The sequence below is a fragment of the Bidens hawaiensis genome, unplaced genomic scaffold (assembly GCF_021521415.1).
Source record: "Bidens hawaiensis isolate Kalapana, Puna unplaced genomic scaffold, B.hawaiensis_p1.1 tig00027355_1, whole genome shotgun sequence".
NCBI lineage: Eukaryota > Viridiplantae > Streptophyta > Magnoliopsida > Asterales > Asteraceae > Bidens > Bidens hawaiensis.
The window spans coordinates 94,928-107,093 of record NW_027494435.1 but is presented as its reverse complement, the minus strand read 5'-3'; the positions used below and the strand labels follow the sequence as shown (position 1 = coordinate 107,093).

Below are 12,166 nucleotides of genomic sequence, written 5' to 3'. Positions count from 1 at the left end.
GGCATAATTAAAATTTATTTAAGTATATATGTGTGCAAAACAATTGTAACACATCACCTTTGGGCAGAAGTGAGACAATTATTTTAATTATGCACGAGTTAACTTTGCTGGATATAAATGTAACACATCACCTTTGGGCAGAAATGAGGCATTTAAATCATGAGGCAAAATTAACAAAGCTTTATAATTAGACTTGAATGAGGGGTAGATGTAACACATTATCTTTGGGCAAAAGTGATACATCAAAATTCATTCAAGTAAAGCTTTTATGTTTTGTAAAAGGTTTTTAAGTATTAAGTATTTACAAAACATTTAATTAGTTAACAATAACCTATTTAGTTTAGAAAAGTTTTGGTTTTCGGTTTTGTAATGAGTTCTCGATTCTAGTAATGAGTTCTCGGTCAACACTTATGAGTTCTCGGTCAAATTATGAGTTCTCGGTCAACACTTATGAGTTCTCGGTCAACACTTAATGAGTTCTCGATTCTAGTAATGAGTTCTCGGTCAAATTATGAGTTCTCGGTCAACACTTATGAGTTCTCGTTCAACACTTGAGTTCTCGGTTTTTTATTGGGTTTTCGGTTTTTAAAAATTTTTAGGCTTTTAACTGAATATCGGTTTTAATAAAAGTTTGGTTTTGTGAGATTTCGGTTTTAGGAGATATCGGTTTAACCAAGATTTCGGTAAGAACTAAAATCCAAAATTATTTAAGGTAATAATATTTTGGTTCAAATTGTTAGGTAATAAATTTTATCGCCAAGATTTGTTTACTTTTGAAATTTATATTCTTAATAATTATTTAAATTTCAAAAAATCGTTGGAGATTTTCTTATCCAATTATTTTAGGAAAAACACAATCATAATCCGAATTTAACCAAAATATGTATTATTTTCAAAAAAAAAAACCCATAATGAACACGAAGAACATCACCGGAAAACCATAAATTTTTAACAGGTTTTTAATGTGAAATCGGGTACTAAAAGTTTTAAACAGTTTATATATAAACTGATATCAATAAGTTCAAGCATAATAAAAATCAAAATTAGGGTTTATCAAGACTTTAGAGTCTTTCGGTTTAAATCCAGATTAATGGAAAACCATGAAGAACCGATTAAACAACATTGCTCTTGACACCACATGTTGATCAAATCCTCATGGTGATAATTGAAAACATGATAATATGATAAACCCATTAATCATATGCGTACCTGTTATAGAGAATAGTAACCGCATCGGAGAGGGATGTAGACGACATAGTTGTTAGCTTCATCGAGTTCCGCTTTAAAACGTATAGTTAAGGATGATGTTAGGGTTCTTGAGAGGAACCCGATTTAGGAGAGATGAGACATACAAAATTATATGTGTGTGAGATTAGGTTATGATGTTAATATATATCTCTCTTTATATACAACCAAGGGGAAACCCTTTATTAGTTAATTAAAGGTAATATGACCAATCAACAATTACCATACTAATATATAATAAGGTATAATTAATATTTTGATCTAATATTATGTAAATGATAATGATGGCCATATATATATATTATATTTATTCTTACACATACATAGTATTAGCTATGTATTAGCCTGAAAAATAATATAAATATTATGGCTTTAAACATGTAATACTTCCACTTATTTTAAAGGACAATTATCATAAAAAATGACGTACTTTCTGGTTTACTTTTTTTTATAAAAGTCTTTCAATAATTTTTTTTTTCATATTTAAGATAATGTAGAGGATTTTTTTTTAATAAAAGGGTCTTGGTATATTACTTTTATTAGAATCCAATCCAAATTGAGGATTTTCTATTAAAAGAGAAGATTAGGTCTAAGTAAGGTATACTAAGCCTATTTTACGTTGTTGACAATGTTTACAATGAAACTTAACATTAGCAAAGATATTAGTTTTTCAACTTTATCTTGTGCAAAAAATTGTGGTTGAGTTATGTTGGAGTTTTTAACCAGACTCGTGTTATGATACAAAATTCACTAGAATTAGATATACCAAAGACGAGTGGTATAAGTAACTCGTTGATTTCGGACAAAAAAAGTCATACAAAGAGTAATGAGTAAAATTTGGTTTGTTTATCCATAACTATAAAAAAATTAATTGGGTCTACTGAAAGAAATGTATTTTTGCTTTCCCAATAAATTCCTTTTATACATGTCAAGTTTAAACACAATTATAAAAAATATAATAAAAATAAAATTTGAAAGTACTTAGAAACTTCGTGCTCTTTATTTCATCACGTGCCTTGTATATTTTTTTATATCCGGATTGTTTTGATAAATAACTTGGATAACCCGTTGCTCAGGGTCGACCTTGAGAATTCATGTGCCGCGGCCGACCCGGAAAAATAATTCCCTTATGCTTTAACATACTAAATAATGTAAACTCAATTTTTAAACGCCGATTATAATCATGGCAATAAACATAACAATTAGCAAAATCATGAGATTATAACCATAGAATGAGTTTATGACATATTGAATATGATAATAGCTAACCGAGGATTTGTAAAGCTCTCCTAACATTCTTGATAGCAAATGGTGAATCAACTCTTCGCAGTTTACATTCTCTAATATTTCGTTATCGATAGCTACCCTCGCCAACCTGCTAAGTCTTTCTTCGGGCATTGTGGATCGTAAATAGGATTTAAATAGCTATAATTTCATAGAAAACTCCTTTATATAAAGATGCTACCGTGACTGTTTTTGTTCAAAATCAACTTTGTTTGTTTTCCCACTATTATAAAACAAGAAAAAGGGACACCTTACAAGCCGCAAGAAGCCCAAATGTATAAACAAATAAAATAAGCATACATCGAGCTAAAAGCATTTAAACTGCTTAAGTAGGAAAATTAACAAAATTAAAACTTGCACCACTTCTCCCTCTCCAAGCTGGCATCTTTTCTCCTATGCTTGAACCAAATAAAGGAAGTCGTCTTGATGTCTTTCACCAAATTTACCATCGAGAAGGATTTGTTATTAAAAAATCTTATCATTTTGGGCTCTCCAAATCATCCAACACGTAACTAACGAAATTGTCGTATTGCTTCCTGCTCCTCCTTGTTATTCTTAAATAATGAAGACTTTGTTGTTATCAAGACTATTCCTTTTTATTTATTTAACTTTTGTTAATTAATTAAAAATAATGGACTCTTTTTCAATTTTTAATGACCTATAAGTGTTTGGATAATCTATAAAAAAAATGGGTCTAAAATGTGTTTTAAGCATTATACAAATAGCCTGGTAGCATTCCAAAATACCCATACATATACCATACCAATAAATTTGATAGGGTACTTGATACAAAATTTTATTAATTTTCGATACATGTACACTGCATTCTTGAGTTTTTTATTGAAGGGATTGGAAAAGAAAAGATAAGAAAATTTTTCTTTTTTTATTCTTGAGTTTTTTCATTAAAAGAAAAGAAAGAGAATGGAAGGAAAAGTTAAGCCTTTTTTCCTTCAAAACTTTCCTGCCAAATATGGCCGGATTGTGAAGGAAAATTTATATCCCATTACCATATTACCAATTTACCCTATTTTAATTCTCTTTTTCATGTTGCTATGAGGACATAATTGTGAAGTTATAATTTTTTTTCCTATCTTTTTCTTCCAATATAACTCAAGAATGTAATAAACACTTTCTTTTCTTTTCTTTTATTGTAACTCGAGAATGCTTTTTAAGTATATAATTTCTTTTCCTTTCTTCCTCTATCCAATCTTATCATTTCTTTTCCTTATATTTTAAACCCGAGAATACAGGGTAAGGTACTAAGTGTAAAGAATATCAAATTATATTTATGCTGAATTTAAAACTTATCCACCAATAATACTCCATAATTTCTTTTAAAGGAGGGGGCAAAACATAAACCAAACTCATTTGCCTCATCATCATCATTATTAGTCGCCGGTCACTAATCCTCAGGTCCAGCGTGGTCCGGCAGTCAGCAACCACATATTATTGAAGTTGAAGAATCAAAGGCAGGAGTTGAAAGAAAAGAAGAATGAGTTTCAGAGATGAGAATGAAGAGAGAGATCTCCGGAAGCCATTCCTTCACACGGGAAGCTGGTACCGGATGGGCTCAAGGCAATCGAGCATGATGACGTCATCCCAGATGATCAGAGATCGATCTGTTTCTGTTCTCGCCTGTGTTCTTATTGTCGCCCTTGGTCCTATCCAGTTCGGATTCACTGTTAGTTTTCTGCTTTCCTTCCAACATCCTGTTCAATGACCACTTCAAATCAAATCATCTTCTTTCAGGGCGGTTATTCTTCACCTACACAAGCTGCAATCACTCGGGATCTTAAACTCACTGTTTCAGAGGTAACCAACCAATTTCATTCATATCATATCAACTTCAATTCATTCAATTAAAAAGTGCTTCAACTGTTTTCAGTTTTCTTTGTTTGGTTCCTTATCAAATGTCGGTGCCATGGTTGGTGCCATTGCCAGTGGTCAAATTGCAGAGTATATTGGCAGAAAAGGGGTAACTTTTTTCATTTCATTTCATAACTTAATCTCCAATAATATGATACAAATTATACTTGACTTTTTATCGCAGTCTTTGATGATTGCCGCTATACCTAATATTCTCGGATGGCTTTCTATCTCATTTGCAAAAGTAAGGGATTTAATAACTGGTCTTTTTTTTTTTAATATATAAGTGGTTTCTTATAAAATTATAACCACTTTTGATAGGATACATCGTTTCTTTACATGGGAAGATTGTTAGAAGGATTTGGGGTCGGGATTATATCATATACGGTAACTTTATTTGTTTAAATTTGCTTTTGAAAAGAGAATGTTTGTGATAAAGACTATGATAAGATATATATATATATATATTTTTTTGGATTTGTTATATAGGTGCCTGTTTATATAGCTGAAATTGCACCTCAAAATCTGAGAGGAGGGCTCGGTTCTGTTAATCAGGTAGTTTTATTCAGAAAATTCGGTATGTGAATATGAGAGGGGTCTGTTAATCTTGTCGGGTTGATGGGTTGAATTGTTTAACGCAAACACGACCCATATGTTTATTCGTGTCCGAAACATCAACACTAACTTGAAAATGGCCCGTTTAACCCCTTTATATAAACGTGTCAAACGGGTTGCCAGGTGTTCATCGAGTTGGTGGGTTGTAAAAAGTGGGTTAAACGGGTTAGTGGGTTGACGTGTTTAACTAAATGGGTTAAACAGGTCAACCCGTTTGACCCATTTATCTAAACGTGTGTAACCCAAGTTGTAAACCTGGTAGTCGAGCTCGTGGGTTGTAAAAAAACGGGGTCATAAACGGGTTAGTGGGTTGACCGTTAACTGAACGGGTTAAAGAGGTCAACCCGAACACGACCCATTTGACCCATTTATTTAAATGTGTCAAATAGGTTGGCAGGTGGTTATGAATTTGTAAACGTGCAATCAAGTCTGGGTAGGAAAAAAAAATATGGGTTAGACAGGTCATAAACGGGTTAATGGGTTCACCTGATCACGGCCCCTTTATTTAAACAGGCCAACCCGAACACGACCTGTTTTTTAATCGGGTTAGTTATGCTTTTATGCCAACCCAAAACTTCATTATTTTCATATTGTGTTTCGGGTCGTGTAAGAAGCTGGCACCCTTAGTTACTTGTCAAGTTTATACTTATTATTATTTTTTTTTACTATTAATGTTTTTGTGTTTGTAGTTATCTGTTACAGTTGGGATAATGCTTGCTTATTTGCTGGGACTTTTTGTTAACTGGAGAATACTTGCAATTTTAGGTAATTTACATAAATACCCCTCATATTCCACTACCAAAACACATGCATCTTCATGAAGTTTCTTATTATATATGATCTTCATGAGTTACTTCATGGGTTGACCAACAAGCACTTCTTGTCCACGTTGCATAAATATATATAAATAAGTAGAACATTAATAACGTTTACAATAATGATCAAAATCTTTAGATACAATGATTTTGGAGTTTGATCGTTTGAAATGAGGCATAACTCAAATCAACCCACTCATACTACGGTTGTATGCTCAGTTGTAAAAAGCCCGAGCGAGCTCGATTATTGAAAAAAGAATTAATTTGAATTTTTTTATACATGCGCATGCACACCCACACACACAAACATATGTGTGTGCACACGCGTGCACGTTTAACAAAACACATGATGATGCAGAATTTATAAACTACAGAATCTATAATTTGTTTGTATCAAAAGTGGGTTATAGTTTATATATATTAAAATTTGGGCTTTAATTATAACGAGCCAACCAGACATGTAAACGAGTCTAACGAGCGAGCCAACAAGCCATCTGAAGTTCTAAATGAGCCTAACGAGCAAACCAACGGGTCGACCTTACCTTCACATGCTCGTTAGGCTCATTTACAAATGGAGCTGGCTTGGGTCGGCTCGTTTACAAACGGAGCCAGCCCAGCTCAACTCATTAACAAACAAGCCAATTTCTAACATTAAATTGGAATAAAAACGCATAACCTCCTCCATAATTTCTTTTGAAGGAACTTTGCCATGCTTAATTTTGATTCCTGGTCTCTTTTTTATTCCCGAATCTCCTCGGTGGCTGGTATGATTAATCAAGTTTTTAAAATTTAATTATTTACTTATATTTATTGGAGTTCTTTAAATAGTAAGTAATTTTTGAATAACATTATGTTAAACCTTGCAGGCAAAAATGGGTATGACTGATGACTTTGAAGCATCTTTACAAGTCCTTCGCGGGTTTGATACCGATATTACTGTTGAAGTAAATGAAATTAAGGTAAATGTTAATTAAATATACCATTAGTTTAAGTAAAAAAGATATTTTTGAAGACTGATGTTACAATGATAGGCAAATACTTTATATTTTTCAGAGGTCAGTCGCATCATCAAGCCGAAGAACCGCAATTCGGTTTTCAGATCTTAAACAAAGAAGATATTGGTTTCCTCTAATGGTATTGTTCTATTTTTGTTTTCTGTGTTGTTTTGTTGATGGATTTTATTTTATTATTTTTTTTTTAAACTTGAATAATTGCAGATAGGAATTGGATTACTTGTTCTTCAACAGCTAAGTGGAATCAATGGTGTTCTTTTCTATGCTAGTAACATCTTTCAGTCTGCAGGTTAGTATTACTGTATTATAATATATGTAATTATAATATGTGTAAAAATAATTAAAAATGTATATAAAAGAATTAATAAATAGTAAACGACTCAAGCCCAAGCTTGAAAAAAAAACTAGTCAGAAGCCGAGCTTCGGCTTGTTTCGAGCCATATTTCTAAAGTTCAAGCTTTAGCTTGCTTGCTATTTATTAGTTAATTTGTACACATTAATCAATAGTTATTATTTGTATACATTTTGGTTATAGTTTTAATAAATAACATTATGCATACTATTTAGTATTTTTATCATAATTTTTTATATATAATAATAATAATTATTATTATATAAATATATATTTAGTTCATCAAATAAAAGTTATACAAATAAGAGGCTCGTTTAGGCTCTCGAGCCATCTTGAGCTCGATAAGTGAACCTCGGATTTGGGCGTGTTTTTTAAACAAGACTATTTTTAGACTCAAGCTTGGTTAAGCTCAGTTCGATTTGAGATTTTATTGAGCTGATCTTGAGTAGCTACGGAGGCATTTGGACGTGCATTTTGAGAATGATTATGTAATCTTTCAGAATTAGATAATCAGTCATAACAAAATAAACCGTTGGAAATATTGTTTAGTTATGTTTTCACTGCTTGAATCTGTAATAATAAAATGAAAATTATAAAATTCAAATAATCTATGTATTAAATTTGATTTTTATTCACTGGACAGGAATTTCAAGCAGTGATGCTGCTACATTAGGACTTGGTGCTATCCAAGTAAGCATCAACAGCTACTTGATTACAATATTATTTTTCCATCTAACTTTATTTTGTAATTAAAATTACTTTAATTAATAATATATTGCAACATTTAGGTTATTGCAACTGGGGTTTCCACATGGTTGGTTGACAAGACTGGCCGCAGGATTCTGCTCACTGTAAGTGAACCTGGGATCGGGTAACCTTTTACTGTGGAACGGGTTGGATCGTGTTCTCCAAAAAGAGTCAACGGTTATGGGTGTGTGATGTGCTAAAAGTAGTCAAATAATTATTAACTAAATTATGCTAATATAGACACTAAGTAATAATTCTAGACTCTTAACTTAACTAAACTACTAACCGGCAAGTGAACCGGTCGACTCTAGTACAGCTAAGTAAGTCCGGATATCGAACCCACGAGACTCTTTAAATTACGTAACTAGCTAAATTAAACTCTATCAACTGACGCGCTATTTATTTTATATTCTTAAAAGGGGGTTTTACTAAATACTAATATTAAACTAATATTAAAACTAATTAATAAAACTTAAGATGACTTAAACCTGGATTTAATTCAGACGATGACGAACAACCACCTAGGCTAGAATCAATTATCAAATGGTTGGAAAATGCTAAGTTATCAAATGGTTGGAAAATGCTAAGTTATGGAACTGGGATCTTAAACTATTCACTTAATGGGAAACCGAACAGGTCTCTTGACCCTTCTCAAGAAGACACCTATGGAATCCTAATAAGTTATTAAAATTACCGGTTTTAATTAGACTCCCTTACGGTCGCTAATTTATTTTATGACAAGTACCTCTATAAGAAATCCTACCTTACAGCGCGGAAATCAAAGGTAGTTTAAAGAATCCACTCAACTAGATAGACAAGGCAAATAAACCAAACCTAGACGGACTCCTTACAGAGAACTAAATCTAGCAATTCATTAACCAAGACCTATCACATAAGCTATCACCTCACAGCTATTTAGATTAGCAGCACACTTAAATCTACTTGATTAATTATTATTGTTCCTATGGTATTATTGCAAATCAACCATAAACTAGTCAAAAACACACAGTAGACCTAACAGAATCCTATTTTATGACAAACAATCACCAAGAAAACTGTGAAACAATAAAACTCGCCAAACAAACCTAAGCACACATATGCATCGAACGAATAAAAATAAACCTCTTACTTAGTCATAAATCCATAAATGAAAACAAAATCCAAACCAAAATCCAACGTCAACAAAAGTTCATCATAAGCCTAGGCGGTCTAAGGCTTTAGCCAACAACCATACTTAAAAACAAAAGAAAATAAATTGGTTCAAATGAATTCATAGAGATAATGATAAATTCAAACCAATAATAATGATGTTTGGTTGAGTTGGTGTTGAACCCAAACGCTCTTTGCTCGAACCAAGACGGTCAATCCTCTTTCTTTCTTTCTTGTCCTTGCGATCCACAGCAACCTCAGGGCAGCCCCCTTAATAAATCATGCTGACTCCAAATTCCTTCCCTATTTCTTTCTTTGCCTTTCTTGCTTTCCACGAAAGAAAACCAAATCACAAGCGGGCCACCAAACACATTTGTAATTAATGGACTTAAACCCATTAATTTAATTAAGTCCATTATTTAATCTTTTAACTGCACTCAAGTTTATTTCTCGGCCCCAAATAATTGCTATTGAATTAGCCGATCAATTCAATTCTTTGTCACCACAGCTCAACTTCAAATTATATAAACCTGTGTTGTCATTCAAAAGCAAACAAAGTTATATTATTACTTTTCAACTTAATATAATGTAAATTATTTCATAACTAAATAATTTAAACAAATCAAGGTTAATAACAATACAGTAGAGTGATAGCAATTTCCATGGTTGATGGGTAAACACATCTTTTTTTCTTTTTAAGTTAACGTTTCAGCTCATTGACTCTTAAAATCTTAAAAACTCACATATGAGCCAACTAAGAATAATATTCATTAAAAACCTGGTTCAAAAGTATTTAAAGTTGTATAAAATAATTATATAATAATAATATGTATAGTTTAGGCCACATCAGTGTGATATGTGATGACAGCAGTTATATTATTTCAGTCAGTGCCTAGGGTTGTGCGTGAAACCAAAATAACCAACCAATAAACCAACTTAACGGAATCAAAATAACCAAACACAACCCAAACCGACGTATGGTTATATGTTTATTTAAACCAAATTTTCTGTTTGGTTTTAGTTTTGTACTTACCAAAAACCGAACTGAGACCGGACCTGTAAACAGTGATAAGTGATAACTGACTTTTGTTATTGAATTTATGGATTCTAATTTTTATTTTGAAATGTTAAGTAATCTATAAAAAGATAATAAATGGTGTAGCCCAAAACTTTAGGCCCAATTACACTTTGGTCACCTTTTGACATGTTTCTTTTTTAGCAATTTCTTTTTTTAATTTTAATATCTGTAGGTTTCCTCTGCTGGAATGACTATCAGTCTTGTGGTCGTCGCAGCTTCCTTCTTCATTAAGGTAATCATTTATTATTTTTTTTCTGTATATCTTTTAACAATTTAGATAAACCCAAACTATTTTAGTCAATATTTATATTCTCTTTATTCATCAATATTATTATAAATTTGTGAAAAAAATTAAATTCTCAGAGTTTTGTGGAAGAAAATTCTTCATTGTATTCTGCAATGGGTATATTATCAGTAGTTGGAGTTGTGGTATGTCTTCATATTTTTTTCAATTTATTATATATTTTCATTTCATCATAAATTATTAAATTAATATATTATTTTTTAATATATTAACTAAGTTCTTATCTTGTTTTATTTTAGGGTATGGTAATCGGGTTTTCTCTTGGAATGGGGCCCATCCCATGGGTTATAATGTCCGAGGTAATTAACTATCTTTTAAAGAAAATTGTACAAATTGTCCCTAGGTTTAACACTTGCAAACTTAGTCCAAACATTTGTGTGATGGTTGCATGTTTAGTCCCCACCGTTAATTACGGTTAGATTTTGATAGAAAAGTGATGTCAAATTCCATAATGGCACATGAAATTTACTTTTCTGTTAAAAACTAACTGGGATTAACGGTGAGGACTAAACGTACAACCCTCTCACAAATGTTTGGATTAACTTTGCAATTTTTAATATCAAGGGACCAAACTTGCATTATGATCAAACCACAAGGACTATCTGTGCAATATTCTCTAGCCTTTATTTAGTAAACAATAATTATATTATTATTATTATTATTTATGTTACAGATTCTTCCCGTGAACATTAAAGGTCTAGCTGGCAGTATTGCAACATTAGCCAATTGGTTTATTGCATGGTTAATTACAATGACTGCGCCTTTGCTTTTAGCATGGAGCGGTGGAGGTTCGTTAACACTCATAATTGAATTATCAAAAATTAGTATGATTATTATTTTGTTAAATTTATATATGTTTTGACAGGGACATTTACTTTGTACATGCTTATGTGTGCTAGTACTGTTGTGTTTGCTACCATTTTGGTGCCGGAAACAAAGGGGAAGACATTGGAGGAGATTCAGTTTTCTTTAAGATAAGATGAATATGTTTTGTTGATTCTTCTTCATCGTTATTTTATGCGGTTTTGTTTTTAAATTATTTATTTGTTTATGTTTTCGGGGGTTTTGTAACATATGTGGAGTTTGTGATTCTTACCGATCCAAAAGAACATCACTTGTTGAAATAAATCTTTTATGAAGAGAAAGAATAAGAAAGTTGAGGTTGTTTGTGCTGCGAAAGTAGAGGGATTGATTGGTAATGGCTGTATTGTTCAGGGTTTTCTTAACTAACTAGCAATAGGGGTTTGTAAATAGTTAATTAGGACTATAATTGCATACTCATTGATAGGGGTAGGGCTGTCACTTTTACTCGAAACCCAACCCCAAAAAACTCAACCCCAAACCAATCAAACCCAAAAAACCCGAACCTGAGAAAAGGCTAACCTGAACCCGAACCGAAGTACTTCGGGACTTTGGGTTGGTTCTTGGGTTTGAATTCTAGGTTTCGGGTCAACATGAAAAACCAGTATAAACTATTTGTTTAAAAACATAATATTATTATTAGGTATTTGCATTGTATACAGAACACTCAGGGTCGGATAAGGGTATGGCAGGGTAGTAGACGGCCACATTCCCGACACCCCGCTAGTCTCGAAATTTTTCTGTTTTAAAAAAAAAATTATAATCAATGTTTCAACACAATTACATAACCACTAGCTTGGTTTTGTGGCAAATGAGTATGACATTTAACCAAAAGGT

The 12,166-nt window shown here is 32.1% G+C and overlaps 1 protein-coding gene across 1 annotated transcript; it reads left to right on the top strand.

Annotated features, from left to right (window-relative positions):
- Positions 1 to 3,986: 3,986 nt before the first annotated feature.
- LOC143575396 (sugar transporter ERD6-like 6) lies at positions 3,987 to 11,588 on the top strand. Its single transcript, XM_077059792.1, has 18 exons — positions 3,987 to 4,210; positions 4,279 to 4,341; positions 4,415 to 4,504; positions 4,580 to 4,639; positions 4,717 to 4,782; positions 4,885 to 4,950; positions 5,700 to 5,775; positions 6,525 to 6,589; positions 6,692 to 6,784; positions 6,879 to 6,959; positions 7,043 to 7,127; positions 7,834 to 7,880; positions 7,979 to 8,041; positions 10,337 to 10,396; positions 10,528 to 10,593; positions 10,708 to 10,767; positions 11,142 to 11,256; positions 11,334 to 11,588. Exons 1-18 carry the CDS (start codon positions 4,022 to 4,024, stop codon positions 11,444 to 11,446), a joined length of 1,458 nt encoding a protein of 485 aa, XP_076915907.1. The 5' UTR covers positions 3,987 to 4,021; the 3' UTR covers positions 11,447 to 11,588.
- The last annotated feature ends 578 nt before the right edge of the window (positions 11,589 to 12,166 follow it).